Raw genomic sequence first — 16,474 nt, 5'->3', positions numbered from 1 at the left:
CCATTCCTTGAACCAACCGGTAAATTGCTAAGTTATGGTTTTCGCTTTAATTTTTTGTCCTATTATAATTAAAAATAACTATTTATGTATACTATTTGAGAATAGAGATTTTTAATATTGTACAATATACAAATTATATAATGAGTATAAAAGTAATCCAATAAGAAATCGGGCATTCCTATTAATATTATAGTAAAATATCACCTTTCATACTATGGACCAGAAATTCTGAAATAAAAGATTGAATGAAAGAATGATTGCAAGCTACCTCAATATTGAAAGTTATTCAGGCTACATCACAACCATTTTGTTAACTGGACTACATTCTTGAAATCGATGGGTACTACTTGCTGACTAGGTTATGGTTGTCTGTCCTATTATGATTAAGAATTATTATGGGACTGTTAGTATTGTACAAAGAGCATATGATTATAATCGCATTAAAGTAAATGGGAGCCTTACTAATCAATTATTTTTTTTTTAATACAAGCCCAACCCTAAAGTTAAGCAGCTAGTCTGTGGTGGTACCGTTTTGCTGAACTACATTTTAGAAACCGGTATGTACTAACTGACTAAGTTATAAATATGATTTTGGCTTTATTTTTCTGTTCTTCTATGATTAAGTATTACTATTCATTATTATATTTCAGAATAGGGACTTTTAATGTTTTATAATGCAGCAGTAACTCTACAATAAAGGTTAAAGTGATCCCATAAGTAAATGAGCAGGATGGCCTACGAACTGTATTATAATGCTCCGTTAACCTATTAAGGATTAAATATGAACACATCTATCTAAACACAAAACAAAACCTAAAATAATAATAGATTCTAAAATTGCACTTTATTCACTCAGTTTTTTAACAAACAAATTAAAACATGTCAATTCTAACTAACACACTAATAATATAATAATTCTATTATATTATTGATATAATTTTTTAAGGCCTCTTTTTCAAACATTAAATAATATTACAAAACTATGCATAACATGTAACTAAATTAAGTAATAAATCTAGACAACTTTAGCTATAAAGGAAAATAACACATCTGAATTTTTTCTGACATTAATCGTATTCATTTTATATTATAAAAGAAAAAAATTAAATGTATTGTGATCGTCAATAAATGTTTTTGCTTGCTCAGTTATTGTTTAGAATAATAATAAATCAAGGCACAATAGTACTATAGTAGTTTTGAAAACTCCCATTACTTGTCAATTGCAAAATAAAAATCTCTTTGAAGTATACTCAACTGAAGTATTTCATAATTTAAGTAATATTTACTATGATAAAAAATTCAAAACAAGAATATTGTGCATAATTGGTTTAAATTAACCTGACAACAAGTGAAAGAACGATTAGAATAAAATGAACACTTTTTAACACTACAATTAGGCCTATTATTACTATAGAGGGCTCACCTCCTTATACTACCTAATCCTAAATACTTAAAATTAGCAGAAAAGTTAAAGTTTTTCTAGTTACTTTATGCATAGAGATAATATAATAATAATAATATAATATCTCTATGCTTTATGTATTTGTTCAAGGGTCTTCAAAAAGTTAATATTAATAATACTGTAAAACCAAATTGGCATCGATAAAGTAAATGAAAAATAATTGACTAATCGTTGTTGAAGTGAGTTTACGCTGAGCAGCACATACTGCGCATGTTGCTACATACATATTTTTTTTATTGTTTTGAGTAAAATAATTTGTTCACACTCTTGTGAAACATAGCGAGGTACTCTGCATAAATAAATATTTTCCTTCAATCCTATACTATTCGCAGATTATTATATATTATTGCACAATATATGCATTTAGCAATTCAACTTTTGATATAAATAAAATTTATACATCTTCTGTAATAAAAAATCTATTTTTGTAATATACATTGCATATTCAGTTAAAAATAAATAACATTAATAACATTATTCCAAAACGACTTCTGCAATAAATAACATATAAATACAGTATATACAGTAAATAAATAACATTAATTTTCAAAAGAAAACAATAATTTCTTCCTACCTGAGCTTGACAAATATTTACAGTCTCGATGTAGTATATAAGTTTGTCTTACTTTGTTTTACAAACTTGAGATTTGATTGACAGCAGCATAAACTCCTTAAGCATTTCAGATTGCGCTCTCAGCATTGACTGTATCTCAGCATCGGAACCTACAAACAAAACAGTTTGTTTATAAAATATCTATTCCAAAATTGGATGAATTAATTTAATTTTTGCGTTTGCGGAAAAAGACTTGTGAAACGTGTTGACTAATACTTTAAATCATATAAAAATTAATAATCTAAAATATTTTTAGTTAATATTCAATTTTTCATATCGTTTATGAATGATCAAATTGTGGCATAACAGTAGTGTTTGACCGCTAATGGTTGAAAAAGATTAATAAATAAACAAATGAATTAAATGCCTTATCAAATATAGTAATATGATTATGAAGTATAGCATTTTATATATATCGACATATTTACAAGTATGTGTACAAATTTATTTCATTTCCATTTTTCTTTATATTTATTTTTTCTTTATTTACTAGGAAATCTTTTCAGTACAATTCTATTACCAAGAGGGCCAAGTATACTCACAAAACAATAGGGACTATACAAAACAGAATGAGAAGCCATGGGACAGTGCTTATGAATAACTAATAAAATGGCTATGTTGTCTGTTTATGATATTACGCTCTAGCCAAAACAGAATCTTTGTCATCCTCCCTTAACCGTTCTGTTTCATAAAGTCCCTACTTACAAAACTGATAAGTATAACACCACCAGTGAACAAACAATGATAAGCCTAATTTATTTACAGACACCTAGTGGAAGCTAAGAAATACCAGGCAGGATGCCGTGACTCACCTTCTGTATGGAGGGCCATCAGACAGTCCGAGAATGTATGCATAATAGAGGTGAAGAATGATCCTACTTCCTTTGTACTTCCTAGATTGAAAGCTATCTCCAAGACAAGTTTAACAACCCAGTGAATTGACAGTTCCTCATGCAAAAACACCTGGAAAACAGTAGTTTAAATTTGGATATGTTGTCATCTTGTTAAATTTGTCATTCTTCATGCAGAGGTGTAAAATAAAATGTCCTGAATCTTGAATCTCTCTCATCGCAAAGTATTTATTTTTATTTTGAGACTCGCATAATGACATTATGTGTCCATAAATATTCTTATTGTTTACTCATTAATGTTTTGAGATAAGGCCAAATAAAAAAACATACTTTTTAAGCGTCACCGCCCGCTCTTGATTATCCAGCCGCCTCTCTTTTTATTTTTATTTTTTTTTTACCAATATACAACGGAAAGTTCAGCGGCCCGACCCAGCTCCAGAGTAGGGCTCGAAATTCACGCTAGCAAACTAGCATTTTGCTAGTAGATTCTTCATAATTGCTATTTGAAAATTTCAAAACTAGCAAATGTTTGTTAGGCTAGTGTAATTTTTGAAAAAATACATACTTTTTAGCTTAGACAACGCTAGCCGCCGATCGCTCTATGTCGACAACGGCAAATTGGTGAAAACAATTGTTTCATTTACACGCCGCCGATTTACGTAAAGGAAACGCGAATAGCACCGTGAATCATGTAATGTGGTAAACAGCAAGCTTTTTCCCCAACACATTAAATCATGTGCATTTAGTACGTCGCTGAGGATTACATCATCAGTCACGTGATTACAGAATACGCGATTATCAATTTAGGGATTTAACGAAATAAATATTTTGCCTACACAGTGGTCGAAGCGCGTTTTTTTATAGGTTCGTAAATAGGAAACACCCCATACATAATGGACTCTACCAATTTTGTTTACGATGATCTCGCGCTCGAGATCGGCACACCACGAGGTCCTGTTGGGCGATGGGTTTCCTTATGCCTGGTTTACCTGCCTGGAATAATTACATACACTTTTTGCATCACAACTTTAAATACTGATTTACACAGCAATTGGCAAAGGATTCATCAAAGAAGAATGAATACGTTGAATAAAAATTCAACCGTAAGCTGTTTTCAAACTATAAATCAGCCCACTATTTAGTATTATTGAGACCAAATCATGCTTCTCGCGATAGGGAATTTCCTGGATAGATGAGTCGAGCGAGAGACGGCGGATGGCCGATGAGTGAGGTTGGGGTAGCACCTTGGACGGATTAGTTAGCCTAAGGCCTACAATTTCGCTTGGTGGCAATTAAATTTAATGTTTTAATTACGTCTGGATATAAACAATACAAAACTCAATTTTGTCATAAGCAATAATATTTCATACATAGTCAATTTTGTTCTGTTTCGCATTTTAAAAGTTTGACGTTTCGTCCTAAAAAAGTGGGGCAAAACGTCCACCGCGCAAAAATATACCTCTATAAAAAGTAAAAAAAAAAAAAAAAAAACCGTCCCCCCGCCCCTGAAAATTTATGAGGGTGTGACGCTTAACAAGTATATTTTTTTATTTGGCCTAAGTAAAGTCAAAGAACACCTTACTAAAGTAAGAAAGTACTCACCACGGCAAATGAAGTTATTATTCTACCAAGTTCTTTCATTTTACCATTGATAGCCTTGCTGCCCAGTACTTTGTAACAAATCGATTCACCACAGAGCATTAACAGATATGATGTGTTTTCCATTAACCACTCTTTTGGACAAGCTGTGGAAGAACTATTTGTTAAAGATATATTGTCCCCCTAGAAAAATTGTTTTTTGTTGTTGTTGAATATGCCATTTTAATGTCACTTATTAATTATTCACTTTTTCAATTACCCAATTCTCAGTGCTCTATCTCCACATCCTACAATAATTGTATAGTAGGAAAATTTAGTAATACAGCCTCTTATTTGTATCACATGTGTTGCCTGTATCATGTAAGGTTAAGTTGTGTAAGGTTATGGTATATGATACATGCGAAACACATGTGATATTGTATTATCAAATATTTCTATGATACTGCAGAAATCTATATACACTGCAGTACTGAGAATCGGGTAAATAGAGCACTAAATTTTTCTAAACCAAAACAGTATTGTGTCAGCAAAGTGATTATACACTAAATAATAACATAACATCCGGTATTTATAAAGCGTGAAACTTTTAAGCTCTATACATAAATTATTATTATTACACATGGATAAAACATGTATAGAAACAAACTCCCACAACGCAGCTGGTAATCAGCGCACAAAGTTGTGTCTTGACCTTACCAGGTACCCATTTTGTACACGTGGGTGGAGAGTAAATAAAGTAAAGGGTTGTTCAGTATTGCGAGTGTTTCAATGGCTCCACACATCTAGATCATAAGTTATAAAAACAGAACACGTACACATTTCTAACAATAACTATAAGTGACTTACATGTCAATTCTTCAAGAATACTGATAATATCATCATCAGAGCAGCTTTTGTGCTTAAACAATGCCTTGATAGCTAAGGCTAGGTCCGCCAGATCTCCAGCATTACTATACGAGTCAGAATCTTCACTCATTGCATTCCAGTTAACGCCTTCTGTCAACGAGAAAATATAGATAAAAATTATTGTTTTTGGAAATAATTTAGAGATCATTTTTGTGTAGTAGTTTTCTCTCCTTTTTTTGGATGAAATAGAAAAGAAGAAATGTTTTAAAAAAAGAAGTTTCATTTAAATGAAAATGCAAAGATATCATTACTGTACTACTAAAATTTGATAAAAACCTATAGTCAACTCTTCCAATACCAGAAACCCTTGGGCTCTCTCCCAATACTGGAATCCTTGGGCTGGCCAAATCTGCCTGGTTTTCTGGAAAGTCTGGTATTCAGAATGTGTTTTTAATAGTAAAAATTAATTTGGGACCCTTTGGCCTTTAAGAGAAGTCTGGTTTCGGGGAGTTTGGTTTAAAAATTCTGATAGTAGGAGAGTTTTTGTACAGTAACCAATAAAAAAATTCAATGATGTTATAATACCTGTAGCATTAGAAAGTGGTCCATACAATATGAATATCAACCTGGCCTGGTAGACAATTGGAAGTGACCGTAGTATAAAGCTGAGCCAAACACCAAATTCATTACTGTTCTCACATCTGTCCAGGAACACACATCGGTAGAAACACCGTACTAAGAGTTCTTGATCTTTTAGGAAACCAGGCTTGTTGGATAAAACTGGTACTAAAAAAAGAATAATGCTATAATAATGATTGCTTTATATACCTCATAAAACAAATTCTGCAGAAATCTTTGAGGATGTTGAAAAATACCTTGATGCCAGTAGCAATATATGCTGCATTCAGTGGTGTAACAGCAAAAAAGGCATTAAAACAAGCCAAAAAAGGCCTCCAGGGTTGGAGGGCCACTTAACATTTCTTTACCAGGGGCCTCAGGTCCATATATGGACATAATGATATCATATCACTACCATATTTGGGCATATCACTACTATATTTGATAATGTAGACAAACCTTTTTGGGGGTTTTTAAGTTTAGTAATAAAAATTAAACTATAACTTACAAAGCTTTTTGTAAAAATTGTGCATATCTGAGACATATGTAAATGCTCTATGGCATTCCTTCTCTTCCCATCCTTTTACAAACACAAAGAGGAAACTGCCATAGCAACTCAGAGCATCATGTGAGGTGGAATCGGAAAAATATGCAAGCTGAAAAAAATGAATAAGAAATACAGTATGCAATCAATATATTTTTAGTGACATAAAAAGGCACAACAATCAACCAATCAATTTTGAAATATTAAATGTTACTTTTGCATTGACTTGATAAACAACAAACCACAAAATATTATACATTAAGTATGCGTGTGAGAGATAGAAGGTTTATCATTGTTACTTTCTACAATTAATGCACCCATTTCATTGTTTGGTGGACTGACAGCTAGTACTGACATTTGTAATGTTTACACCAACAAATATGTGTGTTTTTAATACAAATTTATCATTGCAAATTACTTAAATGAATTGATCATGTTATTTAAACTGTGGACCAGAGATTCCGAAATAAAAGATTGAATGAATTACTGTATATCATGTAAATGAATCACATGGTGAATTATTTTGCAATTGAACCCACCTGAGAAAAAAACTTTTCCATTATTTTAAGTCTTTCTTTTGTTGGAAAAAGACATGTTGCTCTCTTAACCAAAAGTCCTGTTTAAGAAATAAAAAGAATTTAAGCTTGTACTTCAAATACTCTTTCAGAATGTAATTTTTGGAGTTATGAAGTTAGTAGTAGGCCTACATATAGTGGCGTAACTGCTATGAGGACTCTCTGGCTAAACCAAGGGGCCCCAGAGCTCAATGCAACTACCCAGCGTTGGAGGGGCCTAAATCAGGGACCTTTGCCTTGTGCGTTATACCAATGCCTACAGTATTGATTTTTGTATTTGATTGAAAGTATATCACCTGGTATATTAATAACAATTTCTTACCAAGATTTTTAAAATGATTAGAAACAACAATCCACATGCGCAGTAATTTGGTTTGTCTTCCAATCGAATCACATGGACGAGGGTAGAACTGATTTGTTTTGATTGGAGTTAACATATACTTCAGTACAAAATCTCTAACAGCTTTGCTCACCAAACTTAGAATACTTAGCTCTTCAACTAAAACAAACATTAAAATAATAATAATAATAACAATGTTTAAGTTTAATTATATTATACTGTATTTAGCAATTTTCATTTATTATTTTTTTTGTTCAGCTTTTTTCATCTTTCAGGCTCAGTATTAGAAAAAAAAACTATACTATTTAAACAGCATATACCTGAAAGAAATTTCATAATATGATATTGAATTTCAGCAGGTAATATCTCAAAATAGCCAAGAACACTCTCAGTGACAAGTTTTGTGTAACATCGGCTTAAAACACGTCTCTCAATTCTTTTACTGCGTCGACATTCAAATGTATGCAACTTCAGAGAAGACTTGGATGAGTCCTTTTTAAGTATATCTCTGTAAAAAAATTTATTAAATGCTTATTAATTGACTTTATTAATATTTTCGTCATACTGCATAGTACTTCTAGGCCTAGGCTAGGCCTAGTAGCCTATTCATATTGCAAAGAATATGAATAAAGTATTCATTTATTGGGTTTAGACAAGAGCCTACTGCTAGAACCTAGCAGAACTAGGCTCGGCCTAAAGGTGGTGGGGATGGCGTTGACCAATTTAATGAAATGCAAGGAAATAGGTAGGCCTCTAGTCTAGGACTAGGCTAGGCACAACTATAGCCATGCCTAGCTAGGTAGCTTTAGGGCCTAGCTAGGAGGACGCCTAGCCTAGGCTATACAGTTGTCAGTATGGGATATGACCGGTTGGGCCGCCGACAAGTTGAGCCGCCGGTGATTTCTATGAAACGCCCAGTGCATCCGTCTTTTACGACATTTCGCGTAGCGATTAGGATGGTGTCCTAGTACATAAGTTCATATTACATAAGTAATATTTAATAATGTAATTGTTTTTAATCTTTCGAGGAAAAAATTCAGTGCACTCATAATTTTTCTCGCCACGTGTAGGCCTACCACGTAAAGTCACGTTGTCCTCTCTCAGGACTAATTAATAGAGTATTAACATTCTTTGAATGAGGTTAAATAAATATTATTTTTTATTTACTAATCTTTTAATATCATATTTTATTGAATTTTACAATGTTAATACACAAAATATTTTACTAAAAAACGTGATTTTATGTAATTATTTTACCGAAAAATGGAGTAAGCCTAGTTCATACAACTGCCGACTGAGGGGCAACATGTTTACGTCATTTTTGGCTAAAAACGATCACTTTCGGTGATGTTTTATATTTTGGAATCTACAAGCCAGATTTTCATAATTATTTCTTTAATTATATATTTAATAATATATATACTAAAAACCATGATATACAGTATAAACTTTTGAATGTACATCGATCCCTAATAATATAAATTGAACGAGCACCGGCGAAAGTTAGCATTTGGCGTTCCATAAAAAATAACGTTTTTCTGGTGGCGGCTCAACTTGTCGGCGGCTCAACTTGGCCTAATCCCTAAGTCCGTCAGTATCTATCATAGTATAAGCCTAGGACTAGTATGTATGCCGAGATCATTTTCCCCATTGCATTGTACTTCATAGGCCTAGGCTAGTAGACATTGGAATAAATAGTGGGGCCGGCTGCACGACTTGGCCTCGGCCTCTCGGTCGATAATGCATGAATGGATGGCCTGAAAAAACAGCAGTATCACCGCACTGAAACCTCACGATTTTGTTATCCATTCCTTATAATTTTAGATTAATTAGGCCTAGGCTAGGCCTAGTACTATAATATAGGAAATATACTCTGACATCCCTAACTAACCTCTTTAAACTCTTGATCTTCATGATTTTTGTTGTGCAGAGCAGTAGTACTAGGCTACACGATGACCGTCTGCCTTATTTTGATTTCAGCGCCTTTTAATTTCCGGGTGGGATTTAAATTGAAGTGCGCCACCGCTCGGGCACATTTACAGACATATTTGGAATTCTTTAAATTGTTTTCTTTTTCCGTAGGCCTTATTATTCTTAATTTAAACTAATTAGGAACAGATCTTTTTTTTCTCCACATTTCTGCGATAGTGGTCTAATAGCTAACTGTGATTTGGGTTTAATTGCTATCAAATTTATATACAGTAATATATGCCTAAACTATTTTTTTTTCAATAAAAAATCAAATGAAAAATACGAATCATTTGCAACTACTGTATTACATAAACAACAATTGTAATGTTATCACAAAATAATATTTGGTACCATGGAGTAAATAACTTATTCTTTACTCCATGATTGGTACTAAACTTTTACGCTACGTGCGCATGCAAAATTCAATCAAAATAAAAGCCAAATGTCACGTCTCCAAAAGGATTGTTTCTAATAATAAGCCATCATATATCTGCGGGACCAAAGTGGACTGAAAATACGTAATCGAGGCCTTTGTTGACTAATTTCAATCCGTTTCACGAATTAGATTGTGAAGATGACGCAATAGAATTTCTAGAATGTTCCACGGAAAGAAGATCCAGTCGAGGGTCCGACGCCAATTAAATACAGTATTCTTATTCTGGCCAATGTTTTTTCCAGTCAGTATACCAATCATGATGAGTTGATAACTTAGAATTAAAAAAGACATTGTAGTTAGCCCAGGATTTCATGAAATAGGCCCTACTAGTATTAAGATATAGAAAATGCAAATTTTGATTAAACCAAAAGTTGTGTTGAAATTTTAATCACTTTCTGAGTTCCAGAATGTTGTATAATAAAGAACGTAAACAGTATATATACGGCATATTGATTAGTAATAAATGCTGATTTCACTTTTATGAATAAAATGTATAATTAGGTGTAGCCTATGTATAAACCTGTAGTAGTAGCGGTCAATTTGTTTCTACTTGAAATTTACTGCCTAAAAATAACCAATGGATCATAATAGGATGATTTTAGCCAAAAGGAGTAATAAACAACAATCTAGGCCTATATCCGTATCATTATAATTTTATAGCCTCTTTTTGGAAGTGTTTTTTTTTTTTTTTTAGGTTGCCACATCACCATCGGTTTTGGATGATGAAAGAAGTTCTTTTCGCACGTCATCTTCCGTAAATAGTAACCTAAGTAAATCAATTCCATTAGTTATTTATCGCCTGCCGGGTAGATTTCCTCCCGCCTTTAAGATAAAAATAAAACGTCCCTGGGAGATTGAAGACGTGGCTACATTGCACCAATCAAAAACGTTTAAGCTAACACTGGTAAATGTATCCAATGAGACTTACCGTAATATATACTTTGGATGAAGGTTAACTTTCAAGGAGTTTTTTTAAAGGTATCACTGGATTCGTCAAATACTGACACATGGTACAGTTCTACGCTTGTGATTCGTCAATTAGTTTTCCACGCTGGCAACATTGACACGAAGTATACACAAAGTTTATGCACGCCGTGTGCTATAAAAATTCCGAAAGTTGGGTTATCTTCATTTGTAACGTCGAAGTAGCTGAGATTGTGTTCGTATAATTCAGAGGTAGGCCTAGTTTTGTTGGTACGTCAATTTAACATCAAATACTGTTTTGTTTTGTTACATTTTTATAATTAATTTCGTTGGTTTAATATAAACAGCAAGCAGTCTCACCCATCAAAACGATTCAAGGCCTTTAGTTTTACCACATTGTTGAACTGTTGTCCCGCCGGAGAAACCCAATCAACGCCGCCAGACAAAAAGAAAGATGAAAACAATCGTACACCTCAGCCTAGCATGTTTCTTGATTGGAATAGTCGCTGCCAAGCCAGCCGAAAATCAACCCAATGGTAATAATCGGGGGCACAAATTAAGTCATGCAGATCATTTTCATGGTGATGGACACAATGCCGATTATGATCATGATGCATTTTTAGGCGAAGAAGAGGCAAGAACATTTCAAGATCTTAGTCCAGAAGAAAGCAAGGCCAGGCTCGGGTAAGTGGTAGTTAGTAGCCTTTTTTAATTTGATCTATCCTAGCCTCTAAACAATAACTGAAACTGAAAATAATTGTCTTTTTATTATTTCTTTTTTGAAGCAATTATATAATATACTAATTTAATTAGACCTACAGTAGCCTCCTAGCTAGTCTAACTAATAAGATGATATGGAAAAGATAATATAAATAAATTATTAAAATAATAAAATATTTGACAATAGTAATAATGTTTTATTTTAAATTTTCAGTGAAATTGTTGATAAAATTGACACCAATAATGATGAAAAAGTTGATGTCAATGAATTGAAATTATGGGTTGAAAATCAGCAGGTAAGAAACTACATTAATATATTAATGATTAATTAGTAAATCACACTGAAATGCTTCAAACCTCGTACTAACTAGCTATTTTTATTAACACTTTTTTTTCAGTTTTTAAACATTTTAATTAATATTGATACATTGATATTAAACTGCTAGTATAATCATAGGCCTCCATTCTATTTGCTATAATATGAATAAAAATAAAATATTATTTTTGTATGTTTATGATGGATGGGGTAATTGAAAACAAAGAATGAATACTTTCAATTAAAAAAATATTATTTATAGTCTATCATAGTTCAATTATGTATATTTTGCATGGAAGGAAAGTCTGTTGCTTTAAAATAGATTAGTGCCACATCATCACCATGCATTTCCTAATTGTTGACCTTCTAAGTGTTTATGCCCCAGAGGTCAAGAGAAATATATACCAGTAGAAATGTGTGCTTTCTATTAAAACGTGGCACAACACAACAATTGAATGATTACATACAATATCTTTTGTGTACACATTTTGGTAGAAAATAACAATTTATACCAAATTTAATGTTTTCCTATAAACAATCATATAATCTCTTGACAATTAATAATTCATATTTATTGGTTCTTTCGGAAAATCATGACAAATAAATTGAATTGGAACAAATATACTGTACAGGATGAACATATGAAGATTCATTTACTAGAATTAAAAACACATGAATAGAGTCATGCTGAAGGACATTGATAACTATTTCATTCTGTATTTCATACTTTTGAGAAGCTTGCCTGATCCAGGGAGTTGTAAAATAATTTTAGATTATTTTACAACTCCCTGCCTGACCTTTACCAATTAAATTCATTACACAGTAGTCATAAATGATGTACTTTACTAACAATTAACAAAGTATATTGATCGAAACGTCGAGAAACTCAACAGTTCTTTTCAGAACTAATACACATGGTGTACCGCAAATTTTATATCAAAATTAACAACCTACTACTAGCTTGTTTTTTAATTTTATTTTGTCTTATTATTAATTGGTACATACAGTATTTCCCATTTATTTTTGGTTTTGTTCTGGTGCTTACACAAACATAATTTACCATACAACAAAACTTGTTGGTCTTTAAATGCATGTTTACCAATTAAAATTATTTTTGGCTTAAATATTATTGCATGACCACTACTAAATTTGTTTTTCAAAATACAGACTTATTTTCGTAATTTCACTTTCAGAAAACTTATGTGTTTAAAGATGTTGACACCCAGTGGACCGGCCACAATGTGGATGGGGACGACAAAATTACATTTGATGAATATAATAAAACATCATACAGCGGGTTACCCGGTGAGCTTCTATTTCAGTCCTTAAATTAGGACTAAATTTAGACCTAACAAAAAGCTTGCTTTGTTTATTGTCATTCTATTGTTTCTTATCTTTTGCATTGTCAAAGTGGGGTGAGGAGGGGTCAACTGCTACCAAGGTTAAATGTAAATGTAATAATTGACAGCAAACAAACTATTTTTGTTAGGTCTTATCAACAGTTTTTATACATAAACACATCCAAATTCTTTTGATTAAATTTGTCACTCCAGGGAACAAAAAAAAAATAGTATGGTATACTGTAGCTACTGTGTACTAAAACACAATCTTGTCTAAATTCTGTATATTTCTACTTGTTAATATTGTAGAAAATGTGTTTGTGTATTAGAATTGTTGATAACTATGACATGTATAATATGCTTTAAATACACAGAATAAATACATCTCTATACAAGTCAATGAACGTTGGCAATTGCACAATATTGATAGTGATAAGTATGTGACGTTGGATGAATACATCAAGTCTACATATGCCACTACTGGTGAGGGTTCTATCCTCTTACTTAAAATCATTTGTCGAGTGGTAGTGTAGTTAAGGCAGGAGCGCCACAAACGTGGTTAAGACTCTCCTCAACGGAGGAGTTCATAAAACTGGATGTCTTGTGTAGTCTGTACTTATATGGGTTGTGTGAACTTGTAAACATTTTTGCAAAGAATAGGTGGTTACCCTGTTGTACTGATCCATTTCAGCCCTTGTCATTGTGGACAAACGAATGGCAGCTGTACAATATGAACAATGTTATGTACATTGTCCAATTCTGTGCGCAATTCAGCCCATTTAGACTGAGAAAGACATGTAGTTATTCCCACAAATTTACAGTACTTGTAAAAAAATGCTCCTACAAATTGAATTGTTGAAATTGATACCTGCTATATTTGACACAACTACTACAATGCTTTCAAATGTTCAATACTATTACTATACCCAAGAACTACTTAAGCAGATAAAACTGTCTTTACCATTTGAATTCTATATGTGCAAAATTGCAAATAGTTATTACTGATAATTCTTTTTTTTAACAGAGGAAGAACTTCTAAAGCTTGATGAAGCTGAACAAATAGACTTCAAACAGATGATCAGGAGAGATAAAAGGAGATGGAAAGCTGCTGACAAAGACGGTGATGGCAACTTGAACAAAGAGGAGTTAACTGCTTTCCTTCATCCAGAAGAGTTTGATCATATGCGAGAGGTTGTCATTGATGAGACAATGGAAGATGTTGACAAGAACCAGGATGGCTCTGTCTCACTCGAAGAATATATTGGTAAGACTATATTTGTTTTCCAGAAAATGTTCTGCTGGATGTGATCTTTCTGGTCTTAAGTGGCCAGTTAAAGTAATAACATATAGGCAGAATGATACAAGAAAGAAAGGGGGCTTACTTTACATTAGAAGCCATATTAAAGAAGACACCTTTGGGACCTAACAGGGTGTCACCAATGCCTTACGAATTCTTTACATATTTTGAAACTACATATTACCTGTTATTTACTATTTAACATTCAATTTGATAACCTACAGGCGATATGTTTGTTGCTCAAAACGGAGAAAAAGAACCAGATTGGGTAAAGACGGAGCGTGAACAATTTAGTACACACCGTGACAAGAACAAGGATGGAAAGATGGACAGGGAGGAGATCGGCGACTGGATTATGCCCAGAGACTACGACCATGCTGAAGCTGAAGCAAAGCATTTAATACACGAGTCAGACAAAGATAAAGTAAGTAATGGTAACAATAGGTAGATAATCATAATCATATCTGTGTGACAGCACAATCACCTCCTAGATTGGGATGCTGCTATTCTTGGAAAAGAATGCAATACGCAAACAAAAGAGGGGAAAAAAAGAGTTGATTAACATCAGGAAGCATGGGAAAATCATGAACAGAGATAAGAGAGCCCATGAATTGTCACACATATATGATCAACTATTGAAGAAAGAGGAGGGTGGGCACGTCCTTTTGGACCTATTGGTGGTGCCATACCAACTCATCATTGTCGTAGGATAAACAACGCCAGACGAGGAAACGTCAGTTGAGAATAAAACCCGTTTCGAAACGTTCTGTAAGCTCACTTATAAGAAATGTTATAATATTAATATTGATTTCATTTTTTTTTTTTGCGTAGGACGAGAAACTTACTAAACAAGAAATTCTAGATCAGTATGATCTCTTTGTCGGCAGCCAAGTCACGGACTTCGGAGAGGCTCTCATCAAGCACGACGAATTCTAAATACATTCAATTTAAATCTTAAACTTTATTTCTATGGTGCTATTTTTGTACAATTCTGCTGCAGTGAAGCAATTTGAATCTGTTTATTAAACATATTTTTAAATTAGGTTAAATAAGTGTACATTAAACAAAGTCAATACTTTTGTCAACTCCATAAGTCATTATATTGTTTGTCGTCCGAGTACTCAGGTCTTGTATATTTATTTTTAAAAAAGCAAACATCATATGACAAGCATTAGTATCTACAGAATTAAACAATGATATCAAAATTGTATGCTTTCTATTGTCGCTCGGTACAGTTGCAAAAGGTGATCAACAGTGACTTTTAATGTAAATGTTCATATTCTTTAAGTTGTAAGTTTGTACATTTGATAAAAATATAATTATAAGATAAATATACCATTGAATACTATGCCAATAAAGCTCAGCTTGATAAGAAATATTTTTTTACCGAAAAAAACTTTCTAAATTTGTTAACATGTTTTGTTGTACCTGTGTTAGATTTTAATAAATTTTAATTTAGCAGTTAGTGCAGGCCTTGTCTTTTAAGGCGAGTGAGTGCGATCACTCACCTAACACCCTCCTAAAGTGCCCTTGAGGAGTGTGATTTACAACACGCCTTAATTTGGTAAACTTTTACACCGAAAATACAAACAGCACACCTACAGCACCCCTGAATGTATTGAGGAGTGCAATTTGTAGCACACCTATGATTTTCAAAAGACAAGGCCTGTTAGTGAACAGCATAGTACTTATTGGATTGCATGAAAGTAGTATAGTAATGTTTTTCTATCTATCTAACTTTTTAAATAATGATAATTGTTCATACATCGTGGATAACATTTCCTAGAGATTGATTTCTGATGGACAATCAACATTTATAGAAACAGGTTTTCAATTGCTATTGTTGATTTCTATTAAAACAAAGATTTTCTGAAAGTACAGTATCATATGGTGCATGTTTTAATGAGTAAATTTAGTATTAGTTGTGCTACTTAGTCTAAAATAAATGTTGTTGCAAAGTACTGGGAGGGGTGGGGCAATATCTTGAAAATTTTCAGCTTATTATGCAAATTTTTTAAATTT

The 16,474-nt window shown here is 32.7% G+C and overlaps 2 protein-coding genes across 4 annotated transcripts; one reads left to right on the top strand and one right to left on the bottom strand.

Moving 5' to 3' along the window:
- Window positions 1-951: 951 nt before the first annotated feature.
- LOC140054666 (F-box only protein 47-like) lies at window positions 952-9,382 on the bottom strand. The gene is made up of 10 exons (XM_072099741.1): window positions 9,340-9,382; window positions 7,769-7,956; window positions 7,431-7,607; window positions 7,073-7,149; window positions 6,498-6,645; window positions 5,957-6,157; window positions 5,372-5,521; window positions 4,529-4,671; window positions 2,888-3,038; window positions 952-2,185 (listed from the first exon to the last, which is right to left on the bottom strand). Exons 1-10 carry the CDS (start codon window positions 9,360-9,362, stop codon window positions 2,085-2,087), a joined length of 1,359 nt encoding a protein of 452 aa, XP_071955842.1. The 5' UTR covers window positions 9,363-9,382; the 3' UTR covers window positions 952-2,084.
- A 1,560-nt stretch (window positions 9,383-10,942) lies between these two features.
- Window positions 10,943-16,472, top strand: LOC140053939 (calumenin-like). Of its 3 annotated transcripts, XM_072098697.1 has the most exons (7): window positions 10,955-11,031; window positions 11,127-11,463; window positions 11,714-11,795; window positions 13,009-13,120; window positions 14,180-14,419; window positions 14,677-14,876; window positions 15,284-16,470. In XM_072098697.1, exons 2-7 carry the CDS (start codon window positions 11,234-11,236, stop codon window positions 15,386-15,388), a joined length of 969 nt encoding a protein of 322 aa, XP_071954798.1. In that variant the 5' UTR covers window positions 10,955-11,031; window positions 11,127-11,233; the 3' UTR covers window positions 15,389-16,470. The 3 variants fall into 3 exon arrangements, with proteins under 3 accessions (XP_071954799.1, XP_071954797.1, XP_071954798.1); XM_072098698.1 differs by lacking the exon at window positions 13,009-13,120 and adding an exon at window positions 13,530-13,638 and having other exon boundaries at window positions 10,943-11,463; window positions 15,284-16,472; XM_072098696.1 differs by having other exon boundaries at window positions 10,943-11,463.
- Window positions 16,473-16,474: the final 2 nt, after the last annotated feature.

Source organism: Antedon mediterranea, chromosome 7 (genome assembly GCF_964355755.1).
Source record: "Antedon mediterranea chromosome 7, ecAntMedi1.1, whole genome shotgun sequence".
Taxonomy (NCBI): Eukaryota; Metazoa; Echinodermata; class Crinoidea; order Comatulida; family Antedonidae; genus Antedon; species Antedon mediterranea.
This window is presented reverse-complemented; position numbering and strand designations above follow the sequence as displayed.